This window comes from Acomys minous (genome assembly GCF_964271855.1).
Source record: "Acomys minous genome assembly, chromosome: 14".
NCBI classification, from domain to species: domain Eukaryota; kingdom Metazoa; phylum Chordata; class Mammalia; order Rodentia; family Muridae; genus Acomys; species Acomys minous.
Window position 1 is genome coordinate 80228589 of NC_140496.1, and position 15732 is coordinate 80244320.

The 15732-nt window shown below is 39.2% G+C and overlaps 1 protein-coding gene across 1 annotated transcript; it reads right to left on the bottom strand.

Moving 5' to 3' along the window:
• Positions 1 to 7058: 7058 nt before the first annotated feature.
• On the bottom strand, positions 7059 to 14286 carry LOC311582286 (rho GTPase-activating protein 20-like). Its single transcript, XM_084755237.1, has 6 exons — positions 14153 to 14286; positions 13632 to 13817; positions 12265 to 12414; positions 9122 to 9163; positions 8446 to 8540; positions 7059 to 7145 (listed from the first exon to the last, which is right to left on the bottom strand). Coding segments are annotated over exons 2-6 (438 nt in total). The 5' UTR covers positions 13781 to 13817; positions 14153 to 14286; the 3' UTR covers positions 7059 to 7143.
• Positions 14287 to 15732: the final 1446 nt, after the last annotated feature.

Consider the following 15732-nt stretch of genomic DNA (forward strand, 5'->3'; position numbering starts at 1 on the left):
TACTTTAGTAATTCCTACTTTTTATTTATCTGTATATCTTTTCACGTTTTAACCTCTCTAGGTACACAGATGGCAAGCAGTGCCACTGAGCTGGTTATAAAGAAACTTGGCAGAGTGTTTTTTAACAATTGAGTTAATAAACATTCTTATATTTTAAAGTCATGCTCAAAGTTTTTACACTTACATTTTCTGTGTGTACTGTATCATATGAAGTTGAGTGTTACCTCGTTGCCCATGGCAATGAATTAACAAGTTCTTGTTCTTAGCTGTAAGTGGCTATGAAATTTTCTATGGGTCAACCTAGGAGAATGAATTTCTAAGACTGACTGGGTGCTAAAATATCTATGACTTTACAGTTTGAAAACCACAGGGATGTCAGAGAGATGATATATTTTACCTTAAAGATTGTTTTATACCTAAAAAAGATAATTAATCAGAATTTGTGTGTTTTCTTTTTAAATGAGGAATCTGTGCCCATGACAAAACATAGTTCTTCCTCTTTCAGAGTGCCAAGGGGGCCCATCTGTCTTTATCACCCCTGGCACAACCCAGCAAATGAGCAGAGGGAAATCACTAAAGACTTTGCTTATGCCCACCTCAGTAAGACTCTGACCGTACTTTTCTATGTCTGCAAACAGTGATGGTCTGTGTGCTCTATGGAGCTAAGGGCTGAGTGTAGACTATACTGTGTATTTGAAACATACAGCCTTATCTACTCATTCACATATGTAGAGAGGGCAACACATTTTGTAATTTGCCCTTATTGCAGCAAGTGCTCAGGCCTTTTGTTTCCTTAAAAGCAAACTGCCAGAGTTGACTATAAACCACAGACTATACATTCTGCTCTAAAGAGCTTTCTAGACACCCGCCATTTTCTAAGGAACTCTAAAAGTACTTTGTGGCTGTTGTTCAATGCAGTCTTTAAAGACATTAGACGATGTCTCTTAACCCCATTTTTGGGGTGAGAAGAGGTCAAAATGGCTAATAGCACAAAATGTAGAGACATTCTTGTCTCAGGGAGCTTAACAGCCAACCCCAGCCCAGGACTGCTGCAGCCTTCTCACTCTTCATCTACCTTTAGAAGCTCCTATTGTGAGTACAGCTCTGTTAGGTGATTCCTTCATTCATCCCAGGCCCACCATCGTTTTCACTGGGATTTGCTCTTTTATATTTGGAGTTTGCAACAAAGTCCGTGAACTTGTGAGATTTTTAAAACTGCAAGCTATCTGGAAAGTATTTAATAGCATCTTTGACCCTAGTGATGAGTTTTCTTATGATACTCCACTCAGAGAATTAATTTAATGAGAATGTTTTAACATTCAAGGGCATAGGATGGCTACAGAAGACAAAGAAATGATACCAGAATTGCAGCAGGCAGACTGCCATCCTTATAAATATTCATAAAAGAGTTTCCAAAGAGATGATCTGTGGCCGGGGCTTGTGTGTCCAGAGCCATGTAATTCTGGAAGATACTGGATCCCCATGGAAACATCCAGGTTAAAAAAGAGTGTCATCTTTGAACTGTTTTTTTTAATCTAAGAACTAATAAAAATCATTATTTTTTACCACTCTGATGATTTCAAAATGCACTACTGTAATGACTGCTTAGATGAGCTGCACATATCTAATATTTTAAAAGTAAGCAGGGACATCTTGTTATTGCAGATGAAGAAGGTTGATGTGTCACCATATATCCTTATTTACTTATTCTCTTGGTGTTTCTGGGATTTATTCCTTATATGAGCCTAGGGCATGTTCATGATGCTACATAGGATCTTGACTATGGAATCTAACAGTAAGTTTGTTATTCAAAACTCTGGATGGGTGTATTTAATTTAGAATAGGCTGGGAAAGACAATAAAGGACTTCAGAGAGGAATTTCAAGGAGGGAGATATAGAAAAAGAGATAAAGACAGAAAAGAGAATAATGGTACACAAAGGTTAAATGAGGTAAGAGTAACAGGGAAAGATAAAGGAATTAATGTGGGAAGAGATAACTAATACTAAAATCAATTTGAAAAAATAACGCATTTGAAACATATTATAGGGGCTCCCTAAGATAAACATTTTTATACAAGGAGTTTGAAGTTAAGTAGAGTTATGCTGTAGTTGTCTATAGATACTTGTACTAGACAACACAACCTAACAAATAAAAATCTGAGTGCTAAAAATGCACTAACTCTTATAGAGTTGTTGGACTGTGAGTTTTTATAAACCCCGGTGCTACTACAGGACATTGCATTGATCTTGCTTCTGATCCAGTACTTGGTGTTTAGAATCTAATGGTGGAGATGTCACATGCTTGACTCATAGAAGTAGAGCAGTCAATCTTATACTATCCTGGAAGCTTTATTCCTAGTGTCTGTCATTCATAGGGCTGGCCTGTTCTATGCAGCCTTCCACAGGGGAGAATAATCATACTTACCTAGCTACAATCTTGTGAACTATAATAATGTGTGGCTCGGCAAGATAATGCAAATTCAACAACAATGGTAAAATTAACATAGGCCTTACCAATCATGTTTCAAAAGTGCATTGAATTTCTAATTGACTAGGTGAAACCTATACCATACCACCACTCTTGGTATATACATCAAAGGCCATAAGTAAAAAACAAAAAACAAAAAAACCAAGCACTATAATTCTGGTAAATGTGCGTAACAACCTACCAACTCCTAATCATGCATTATCATAGACTGTCATAGATCATTGTATTGTTCAACACTTGTCAGAGAAGATTCTTTTTGCAGTAGATGGTGATTAACACAGAGATCCATGAGTGGTCAATGTGCAAAGAATAAGAGTCTTTAGAGTAGTAGCCATAAATAACAACTGCTTCTCTATACACAGTACAGAAGTCAGCACATATCAACTCTGAACAAGTGTTGGTACAGGCACCACAGCCTTACAAGTTGAAATTCTCAGACAAAATCCTATCAAGGAGGATAGAGGTAGGTAGAAAATTCTTTGCTTAACTGAGGAACTATTAGCAATTGATAGCTGTTGCAAAAAGTGAGAATCAAATATATCTAAAGGTGTAGCTATTTGTACATGGACTGTTCTCCAAGAGATGACTCCATGCCCAGAAGTATATGAGCAATAAAATCGGACTTGATATTTTTATGTTCTAAAGGAAAAATGTATACACAAGTTGGGTTGGCTGGTAAAAGAGGATGGATCTTAAGCGATATGGGAGTATGGTATGAACTATGATGAAATATATTGAATGAAAGTTTCAAATAATTAACAGTTTCTATATCTAGGTACTCCTTAAAATTACTGATGGTTATACAAAGTATAAATTATATTAATTCCCTTAATGTGTCACTTAAATTTGTCATCTGGTTTGTTCCTAAAAGTGTAAGCCAGCCCCAATTAAATGTTTTTATTTATAAAAGTTGCTGTGGCAATGATGCCTCATCACAGCAATAAAACCATAACTAAGACAAAGACTGAGGAAAGGAGGAAGAGGAACACAGAGCTGTCTTGCGGGCATGCCAATTTTAAAAAGAATATCTCTTCCTAGTAATGGAATGGGGCGTGAGGTAATGAGGAGAAAAGAGTGAGAAAAGGAAAAGTCTTTGAAAGAATAAGTTAAGGGAGAGGGCTGGAGGGATCTACAAGACTGGCCATGTATTCTGACTACAGAGAATGTTGGAGTGCACTCCAACATTCACTCAGGACTGAAAACACTAACCTGGTGTCTCAGAGGAATATGAGAGCTTGACGAGGTGACATGACACAAGAAGTATGACCTCCAGGCTTCTGGAGAGGAATCAGGTCAGTCAATATCACTTGAGATATAAAAAGGATAAATTATAGTCATAGGAATGATCCAAATGACCTGTGTATTATGTAAAATGACAGAGACTTCCCTGTTACCTAGATGGTTGCCCTAGGCTCCTGTGGTCTTGATGCCTGGGCAGTGGTGGTACATCTTAGCATCTTTGTCCTTTGGCTCTCAGACCCAGGCCCAAAAGATATTTTTTTTTCCTGTGAGGAACTCAGAAAACTAACCTTACTTTGACAAGGCAAAGTAGGACAGTCAACCCAAATGTGTTCACAATTTGAACAGATCCCTGGCAGCAGGCAAGGTATGGGGTAGTTGTTCCCAGTGGTTAGCATTACCACAATTAAGGTAGAGTTATTTTTCCAAATATCCTTTTTTGGAGACCGTAAGGTTTATGCTAGGAAGTGGTATTTGTCTTTATAATAGGAAGCTTAAACATTTTAAATGGTTGAGCATATATTCAGGATATCACTGAAGTGTTTGAGGACCATCTACCCAGTAAATATACATGATTTTAGGGTTAACCTTGAAAACACATATAGGAGGCTAAAAAAAAAAAGCTTGTCATTACATATCAGTTTATAAGTTAGCAGAGAGTTTTTAAGAGTTGAAACTGAAAATGCCAACACCAACCTCCCTTCTCTCTCTCAACCATCTCATCACCATCCTTGATCTCCCCAAACACAATTTCCACTCCTGTTCCCCATGGCTCCCCTCCTGGATGGATCTCACCCAGTTCCTTCTCTCCCTCTGCTTGTGATGTTTATTGTAGTTCCCCTTCTTAGTGAGTTTTGAGCATCCTCCTTTGAGCCCTCCTTGCTACTTACTTCTTTGGGTCTGTTAATTCTAGCATGGTTATTCTGTACTCTATGGCTAATATCCACTTATGAGTGCATACATATTATGTGTGTCTCTCTAGATCTGGGTTACCTCACTCAGGATGGTTGTTTCTAGATCCCTCCATTGGCCTGCAAATTTCATGAAGTCCTTGTTTTTAGTAGCTGAATAGTATTTCCATTTTGTAAATGTACCACAGTTTGTCCATTCTTCAGTTGAGGAAAGATCTGGGATGGGGGAAGCTCCTAAGAAGATATGGAAGTGACCCTAGGTGAAACTTCTAGAAGAGGGAAATACTGAGACTGAAATGGCTGCATCATGTAGCTAGCCAGGATTTCCAGTGGAGAGAGGGGCATACCAACCCACCCACAAAACCCCTGTCCTAAAATATGTCTTGCCTATAAGATGTGCAGGGATAAAAGATGGAGCAGAGATTGAGGGACTGTCCAACCAATGACTGGCACAACTTGAGACTCACCCCGTGGGGGAGACCCAAACAATGACACTGTTAGCGACACTCTGCTCTCCTCTCCTTGCAGATAGGAACCTACCTAGCATAACAGTTACCTGGGAGGCTTCATCCAGAAGAGGATGGAACCCGATGCAGAGAACCACAACCCAAACATTAGGTGGAACTCAACAATCTTGTGGAAGTTAGGGTAAAATTTGAGGGAGCTAGAGGGGTCAAAGACACCACAAGAAGACCTACGTAGCCAACTAACCTGGGTCCATGGGGCCTCATAAAGACAGAACCACCAAACAAAGAACATGTGGACTGGTCCTGTGTCCCCTACGCATACGAAACTGATGGAGTGCTTAGTCTTCATGTGGGTCCCCTAACAACTGGAGAGGAGGTTGTGTCTGTTGTGTCTGACTTGGACTCTGCTGCCTCCCTCTGGATCCCATTTCTCTAGCAGGCATTCATTGTTGATCGGACTTGATGTGCCCGAGTAGGATGGTACCTGGAGGGTGGGTGTGGGGTGGGAGACTGGACTTGGAGGAGATGAGTGCAGTAGCGATTGAGATGTAAAATAAATTTTAAATAAAGTTGAAAGTGGAGATGAGTGTTTTGGAAGTGTGTAACAGAACAAAGTCTGAGAGATCTGGGGATCACTTATTTATGTAGTAGGGCTTGTTGCGGGCTGCAGCAAGGCAAGAATGAGCACTGACCTCTCCCCCTGCTGGCCTGTGCAGAGTGGGTGGGCTAAGAGTAGATTGGCCAGAAAAGTAGAGGGAAAGTAAGTAGGAGAAGAACTTAATCAGAGGCACTATGGAAGAATCCAGAGTGAACATAGCTGGGCCAGGAGAGGAGGGGTGCAGACGAAACTCCAGGCTCGGGGTGGGGGTAAGATGGCTGACAAGTAGGGAGAGCTTGGGCATAAGGAGGGTATTCATGGCAAGGCATAAAAGGTAGGAAGTAAAGTTTGGCTTTAGGACAGGAGGAAGCAAAAGCAGCTACTGCAGCAGCAAGCGTCCTCACTCCCAGAGCGGTGAGTTCCAGAGAGACAGGTCTGTTCCTGGAGCAGTGCAGCCAGGAAAGCCACGTTGGGCGCCGAGTCCCCTGTGGCCACAGCAGTGGCAGTGGAGGTTTTGACAGCCAATAGAGACTAAGACAGGAAAAGGAAGTATAAGAGGAAAGCTTGCAGATGAGGTAGGAGGAAGCAGAAATACGTATCCCTGGAGAGAGAAGGCCGGGAGGGAAACGAGTATCTTCTTCCACTCTTCCTTGCCCACAACCATTGTAAAGATTGCCTATTTTCTTTTTGCTTGTTCTTTTCTTTTAGAAAAGAAATACTTAGTGGGTATAAGGGCCATTCTTGGGTCAGGTATGAGTTGGAGTCTTAAGGAGATATACTTCTCCATCTTTAATGACGGAGAGAGTGAATACCTTTACTAATGGTGACTGGGAGCCAACATCAAGAGCCAAGGGCATTCCTAAAGGTCCATAGTGGCTAGTAGCAATTTATATGGGAGGCACAGATACTCACTCAAGCTCTGGTATCAAGAGGGGGATACAATAGTCCAACAAGAAATCCAGATGTGTTTGAAGGATTTTTGGATGGTTCGGAAGACACTTAATTCCAGCAGAACAGCCTCCACATGCGAAAGGAAACCATCACCCAAGCCAAAATGAATGGAATATGCCTGCCAGCCATCCAAGGGAGTCCACTGTGGTATCAGAAGACCATGGCCAAGTGTGTTCTCTCCATTCCCACAAGGCAGAACGGGGGATGCCAGGCACTCAAGGGTCATCACAGGATGTTTAGGATGGCTAATAAGGGAAAACACACTGCCTCTGTTGGATGAAGGGAATGGGTACTGGATGGTCCTGGAAAGTGCAAAACTGGGTCAGTGGTCCTGTCACAATCTGAGATATGGCACCAAATTTAGGGCCCCCAGAGTCAGTGCAAAAACATACCCAGACACCACATTCTCAGCACAGAGGACATTTTATTTACCCTGGAGGGAACAAGTTGGAGTCTTCCTTCAGATTGAGCAAAGACTGTAGCAGGTGTCTCTGTAGGTGTAGTTTTTAGGGAGAAAAAGGGGAAGTATGGTTAGGATAAACTGGTTAAGTCCTTATATCTCTATCTCTGACTATCTCTGTCTCTTCCTCCCTCTATGCCTCTCTGTCTCTGTCTCTTTGTCTTTGTCCTCCCTCGCCGCCACCCCCCCTGTCCCCACATCTCCGTGTGTATGTGTGTGTGTGTGTGTGTGTGTGTGTGTGTGTGTGAGAGAGAGAGAGAGAGAGAGAGAGAGAGAGAGAGAGAGAGAGAGGCGGAACAGAGATGGAGAGGGACTGTATGTAATGCTAGGGATGGTTTCTAGAAACATGCCACATCCCAAGCAAATGTTCTTTCCTAAACTGTCACCTGATGCTGAGTTCACATTACTAAAGAACAGCACAAAGAATGCAAGAGTAGGGGTAATGTCTTATGAAAAAATAATCAGAAAAGAACCTGTGATAGACATCTACTTGGAATAAAGTTAGAGGAGTTTCTCTGGCCAAGGACAGCACTTAGCAGGTAAAGAATCCTGCACCAAGGCTGATGACTAAGTTTGGATCCCCCAACATAGATGGACAGAAAGATAAATCCAAACTGACTACTTTCCTCTTATATGCACAGACACGTACACACACACACACACACACACACACACACACACACACATACATGTGTACACACACACACACATTATAGTTATATAAAAAGATAGCCATATGCCTATAAAATTCACAAGGAGGTAAGGACGAAGAGCCATGGTCAAGTTGCCAATCTTCAAAAGCAGGTATACAAATGCAGAGAACCAAAGAGCAAGGAGCAAGGAAGAGCAGAAGACAAGGCAAAAGGGGGAAATGTGACCAGCCAGGTAAATATGTAAAGATAGTATGTGCTATTCTCCTTATCTATTACTTCCCTGCACATTTATGATTTTGCTGAAATAAACAAGAAACTCTAATCTTAGCAAGAAATCTTTCATTTGAAACTTAAATTCTACAGTTTATAACCATTTACTATGAATTACTTATTTTAAGTTTAGGAGCTAGTAGGTACCCCAACTTATTCTCTCTTCATATTACCTAGTATTTTCCACATGCAGAAAAACTATATATATATATATATATATATATATATATATATATATATATATATATATATTGTAGAGTACTGTCTAAATTCTCACTCTCTCCCCTTCTCCTGCTTGCTCCTCTTCTGCCTCTTTCTTCACCTATCCCTCTTCACTCTCCCTTCCTTATGCATCCTGTCTACCTTGCTTCCTCTGTCGAGAACTCTAAATGTCTTTTTTGGTCTTACATGCACACGGACTGGTACAGTTTTGCATGTCCTCCATGAACATCTTCGGTACAATGTAGTGACCCTCAGTCCTCCTCTTGGCTTCATAAATGTATCTGCTCAAAAGCAACAAAAACACACAGTAAAATAAAGCGAAGTATCTAGTGGCTTAGTGTCTAGCAAATCGTTTTTTTTTTCATGTTATCTTGTGAATACAAATGTATAAACTCAGTTATGAAATAAGGATTGAGAAATAGAAATATTTAATCAGAAAGACATGGTTTGGAAGACAGAGCTTTGCTATGAGACGTGAGTTTAGGAAGTAAATCTTGCCATCAAAAGTTGTCATTCATGGAAAGAGCCTTCTTGGTTTCTAGGGTGGGAAGCATCAGACATGGTATGTGCGTGGCAGTCGAACCTCTACTGGAAGTAATTGAATATATGTCTGGAAAGAACTGTTTACTCCAATATGGGGGTTAAAGAGAAAACAATGATCTCAGCAACCAGATCTCAGCAACTTTCCCCTAAAATAAACAAAATAGGCATTTCAACTAGAGAACCCATAGCAGCAACCAAAGAACACCTAGGGGAGACAGTTTGACAATCTTATTAGGTGGCATTGTTCCGAAGTCACTGTTTTGCAGAGATTACCAATCTTCTATCACTATGGAATTAATGTATGAACACCGGAAAATACCTTCGGAGGAAAAAGGACCACAATTTTCTCTGTTCCGGGGAACTGTAAAGTTGAAAGTGAGAAAAAATTAGAATGTAGACAATTTTTATGCTAAGAATTTTAATAATAAAATTCCCTAATAAAATAGTGTGACTGTTTTTACCAATGGGGTGCAGGTGTAAGTTGTGTCCTCTGCATAACTGGGCTTTTCATTGGCTTATTCGCTAACTGGGAATGATAAGATCTTCACTACAGGCTGGTTGGGAATTTAAAGGTCTGATTGTAACTACGTAACAGGATCTGTGTCATCGTGGTTGAGCCAAGCAACTACTATAAGCTTTAGTTCCATAAGTATAAATGGGTAATTGAGGCTTAAGGTATGCAAACAGCTTGAGGTTGGGTTTCATAGAAAGAATGATGCTATTATTCACATTAACTCACATGTAAAACAAATGACATTTGGACAGAGCGGTTAGCTCATAAAGGAGACCATTGACAAAAAAAAGCATCATGACTCACACTTACATATGAGTTATAGAACTGAAATGTGACAATAGTTCGTACAAAAGCAGTCTTTCATATCTGTGAGTCTTATCGTGATCAGTGCATTTGGTAATTGAACTGATAAGCTAATTCCTAATTTATAATTCCTAAGTGGTAAGCTAATACCTAATAAGGCTTCTGCTTTTTCACTGTAGCATTTAAAACCATAATTAAAGGGGCTGTACCCTTCACTATCATTTCTAAGACTTTATTACATTACATGTAACATGAGGGTTTCCATTAGTGGCATTAGTTACATTCACAGTGCCATGTAATTATCAACATTATTTTGTTGAATACTTTCATTATTCAAAGAGCAAAACCTAATTACATTCAGTATTCTCATTTGTCTCCTTATTCAAACTTCTGAGTCACTTTTTTGTCCATTTATTCTTTCAATATTTGAAATATTTTCATGTTTGGAAAATCATGGTTCATGTTTCTACGAAGAATATTCATGCACAGATCTTTCATTTCCATTTTTCTGAGGTTCTGCATCCCCTCTTCTGGGCTGCAGAGTTACATGAAAATATTTTGTGATGTCCCATGGAACCATGGACAGCTTCTTCCTCAGAGATTGTCACATTTTATCTTTCTACCATTAGATGCTCCCATACTTTACACCTACATTCTGCTTGAGAATAACTGTGGCCTCAATCTTTATAGGCACCTAGACATCATATCTGGCAACACCAAAGTACAAAAGCAACATAGCAAAAACCTCAGAGGCATTTGGTGCTAAGCATAGTTCAAAGTGCCTAGGACACATTTCATTGAATGCTAACTTTATTAAATTGTGTAAAAAATAATTCCATATTTTATCTCCCTCATAAAAAGGTTTTGTGGAAATGTCCTCAGGGAATATTTCACACACCCTTAAATAAAACTGCTTTTCATATACAGTCTGTGACAAATAGTAATAATGGACAATCTCCAAAGGATTAACCATTGGATTTTAAAATATATATATATATATATATATATATATATATGAAAAAATGGCACAAACATAATATTCTTCCCCAAACACTGTGAAAATGGATTCCCTGTGTCATGTGCAGAGTCAAAGAATCTACAAAGTTCATTAAACTCAGAGGCATCTGTGTTAGCTGATCCAGCTCCTTGGCAGTGTGGTGGGTTTGGGTGGAAGAATGAGAGGAGGATGGTACTGCTTGTGCTTTTTATTTAGGTAACAAGTATAAATTCTGGTGTTCTTGCATCTACCTAGATGTTTTACATTGATAAAGATGAGCTATGATAGATATTGATTTACATTCAGAATTTTGACTCACCAAGATAGGAAAGATGTTTTTTTTCAAGGTTGCCAAATACAAATAGCCAAAAACACTATGAATGGAACATTTGTATTAATTCCTGATTGTTTCATGGTTCTTCTTGATGTAGGTAGTTTATTGTATAGATGTGTAAAAACATAAATGTACACACAAAAAAGAAAAATGCTTGTGTTCACTTGAAACACAGTCAGGTGTAGCCCTACAGTCAGTTTGCATCCAATAAATCTACCCAGGAGTTTCTGGATGGACAACCAAAATCCCTTCATCACGCTATCTAAGAATGCACATGGAAAAACTCTCCTGCACAGCAAAAAGAGCTCTTGTCATGTGTGATGACACCAGACCTGATAAACTGCTACACAGACATTCAAGAGCCTGAGTATTGGTGATATAATTATTTACACAATTCAATGCTATCCTTTAGAAAATCCATTTGGGCATATAAATGAATTTTTAAAGCTAAATTAGTCTACCCAATATCACTGGAAAAAGGATGAACCCGTCGAGCTCAAAGTTCATATAGTACCAGACCATTGTAAGGAGAGGATTGGGGTGAATGGAGTAAATTTTTGCATCTGCCCACAACCTTTACAAAACCTAACACTGGCTTGTGGAATTGTGTTGACACACCACTGATTAAAATATCAGAGACCTTTTACTATTTGTCCTGCTATTTATCCATCTGCATACATTAAGATTCAGAAACCTGTGTGATAGAAAATACAGAGGAAAAAGGTGGCAACACATGACAGGAAAACTTAAGTCAGCAGCCTATGTACAAACAAATTAAAATGAATTCTTAATTTCTGCAACTTCTTGAGGAATCTATTATATTTTCCATGTGCTCTAAATAGTATGAAACTGATCCCATATTTCTTTTTTTTCCTTCTTCCTTTTCTTTTTTTTTCAAAATACATTTTTATTAATTTATACATATTACATCTCAGTTGTTAGCCCATCCCATGTATCCTCCCATTCCTCTCTTCCTCCCACTTCCCCCCTACTCCCCTCCCCTCCCCTAAGTCTGTGTCTGAGGGGGACCTCTTCCCCCTGAATATGCTCATACGGTATCAAGTCTCTCCTTGGTGACCTATTATCTTTCCTCTGAGTGCCAACAGGCATCTCCGTCCAAGGGACATGTTCAAATATGGGGCACCAGAGTTTGTGTGAAACTCAACATTCTCTCAACAGTGGAGAATGTCCATCGGCTAGTCCGGGTAGGGGTTCAAGGTTTTTACTGCCTATTTTTTCCTTGGCTGTTGCCACAGTTTGCCATATTTCTATAGACTGCAGCTTGTAAATGCGGGTCCAAGCTTTAGGTCTTACCAAAAGGAGACAACAATATTTTCCGTGGGCCAAAACAGGAAGAGCGACTTGCGGGAAGCATTTCTTCCTGTCTCCACAATCTCCGAAAAGTCGAACATCCACAGGTGATACAGTGGAATGATATGTTTTATCTTAAATTTCTTCTTATTCCTAGGAAGAGCATCGACCAACTCTGTTAGTTTGCTTTTCAGTGCAGGTGGAATTGCTCATGACAAAACCCAGTTCCTCCTGCAACAGAGCAGACGAGGACCCCATCCATCTCCATGCTCCAGGCACAGCTCATCCCATGGCAAACGGGTCTCAACCAGGCATGCAGCAATGAAAGCTTTTTATCAAGTCCAAATTAAGTATAATTTTTTTTATTGCCACAAAAAGCCAGAGGTTTTCTTGTATTTTACAACTTGCGAGGCTTTACTATTACTGCACTACGTATTTTTGAAATGCACAGATTTTAGACTCCACATGTGTGAGTCTGAAAAATTTATTTCCACAATTCGCCCCACTACTTGCTAAAAGGCTATGATTTCGTCCCTTCTTAAAACCAAACCAAGACAGTTGTATAAATGCAAGAGGTAGCTATGCCATCCCATAATACTTCTAAGCAGCAGCCACACTCTAAGAAACATTTCATACGTTCTAGTTCTAAGGCCATTGTTTCCTGCATTCCTCAAGTAATTACATCATTTAGTCTGCCCTAGACCTACTTTGTAGTTGAGGCAACTCTGAGAACGGTTAACAGGCTAAAGCAATGGTACGGCTTGTAAGGAGGCAGCCCAAGAGCCAACCACAGCTCAGAATTGCTGGGCCCTATGGTGCTCACACAACTTGCATAATTTCTACTGACAAGGGTTCTTTGAAGTAGTCCTCCCGTTTTCCTCTATTTGTCTCTCTTTTCTTTCCAGAGCTGTTATCTGGTATACTGGCTTTGTTCTTTATTTTGAGAGCAAAGGAAGAAATTTCATGATTTTGTTACCAGCAAAGTGACGTGCTACCTTTATGTCCTCACAATATACATATATATTCAGATATATACATGCATCAAGAGGATCCTTATCAGTCATACTTAAAAATATCTAATGCCAAAAAAAATTTTATGTAAGTTCCTGAAACCTTCAATTTTTCTCAAAAGGCCAGAAATGTGGTAAAATTACTGGAATGCACCACTATGCCTGTTTCTTTTTCTTTATTCTTGATTGTATTCTCTACAGGGATGGACAGAAGAACGGACCTTTCACTAATTTTTGTTTAATAAGTGGAAACAAATTATTTGCTGAAATAAATGAGTAAATGCAAATATATTTTTGTATACTAAGGGCTGATAAAATGACACCATTTACTGATAAGAAAATAATTACGTAAGTACATACGCATTGTTAGACACTACCAAAACATCACTGAACAAGAAAAAATGATGCTTCTTCTTTCTCCACCCTCTTCTTATTCTCACAGGGTCTTGGAGCAGCAAGGTTTGCTGTATGCCAGCTGATGACTTGGCTTCCTCATTAAGGATTTCCATCTCAGGAGAAAGGCTTTTTTTTGTTACAGGTCAAACACTATCAGAACAGATAACCAGTGATTAATTTATAGAATATATTTTTATGCTATGTTTAAAGGGTGATGTGCAACTAAAACGGTTTCAGTTGCTAAAGCTGGGCTTCACTAATGTGTGTATGTGTGTGTGTGTGTGTGTGTGTGTGTGTGTGTGTGTGTGTGTGTTTACTGATCTGTTGACATTTAATTTAACAAAAGTAACTACTAAATAGTTACATTTCATGAAGACAGTGCTGATATTAGGAGTTAGTTGCTGTGATCTGGAGGAAACAAATAAAAGTACTTCTTGAAACCGCCAGTTTCTGTTGAGATTGAAAAATAGATAGTAAAAGAATACCTTCACAGGGCATCCTGGAAGAGGAAGCCTTTCAATGAACCTGAAACTCTCCTCTTCTTCCTTGGCACTAAACACTGAGGATGGCTACAGCAGTTGGCAGACCAACTGCTGGTTGAGCATTCTGCAGTAGTCAGGGTGACAGACCAAAGTGATGTAATAGTTCTAAGCTTCCTGTTGTAACTGACAAAGTGTCAAATTTATTTCATTTCCACTCAACTTTTCTTGAGAAAAGTTATGCTTAAGGAAATTTGATACTCACGATAGTTGTAAGGACTAACAGAATCTCCCAATATTTATAGTGATTCAAATCAAGAGTAAACCTTTTGCCAAACTCTAGTGTGCTTCCAAAACCAGGTACATGGGATGATCATTTGCTAATTCCTGTTGTGATTGCTGAAATGATAATTGGTATCTGTCTAAACAGTTTGACATCTAATAAGGACAGTTTTGATATTGTCATATTATGGTAAGATGTCATCATAGAATTGAATTTTGTGAGAGAGTACATGATAAGACCAGAAGCTAGACAGAGTGAGGAATAACTAGTTTTGACTGTTGAAAAATAACATTGATGTTATTCTTTTCAGAAAACCAATTTTATTCCATTCAGAAGGCAGCACTCCCAAGTGCCACCATCCTTTAATAGTCCACACAGGAGTCTAAACTTTTAGCACAGGAGCCCATGGAACCAAATAATATCTGATTATTGGCATAAGTTGTTAATATTGATACAAGTAAGATTAGGACATTCCCAGTACTACAAGGATGCTCTTACTGTGCTCATTCAATGATTCATATTATTGCAGATCATTGGCATTTCAGTTATAGAGTATCAAATATACATTGTGCCTGTGTAACACATAATCTTTATACAGTTTTTTGTTTAATAACTTCACTATTGAAGGATTTGTGGTTGCTCCCGGTTTAGGTATATTGTAAATGTGTTTATTAAAATAATTAGTATAGAGGATTTTCCATTTTTTAAATGCCATGAGAGTTTATTTTGTAAACTTTATCCAACTAAGTATGATTAGCAGTGTGCACATAATTATGGCTTTTCCATTATGTATTAATAGTTCCTATTTGTAGAGACTAATTTGTTTCAACAGAAGTAAGTATATGAGAGAAGATATCTTAATTGACAATGGACAGTGGGAGGTACTCTCAAGGTTAGAGAAGATTTGGTACCCATTCTCTGTTGCTGCTCAAGTTTTCTCTGGCCCCATTTCAGGCCTCTGGACACATCAAACAGTACAGGAAGACATCAACTATACTAACCCTGGGTGACCCAGTGGTTGAGCCACCTGATCTTCTCATCTTTCTTTTGTTTGGATATATAGTTTTTGAAGGGGCTTAATGAGTGGCTTCTTTGCAAGTAACTAATGCCTGGTCTGCCACAAAGGTGTCCTTACCTTTCTTGAGTAAGCTGGTGAAGCAGCTGTGATAGTGGCTCATGGAAACCTGACCCTTGAACCAGGACAGGTAAAATTCCAGGGCACTGAGCCTTCTCAGAGCCAACAACAAGTCTTACTGTTGTTACTACTTGCAGCTGTGACCTGCATCTGACCTTTCTCTTCTCT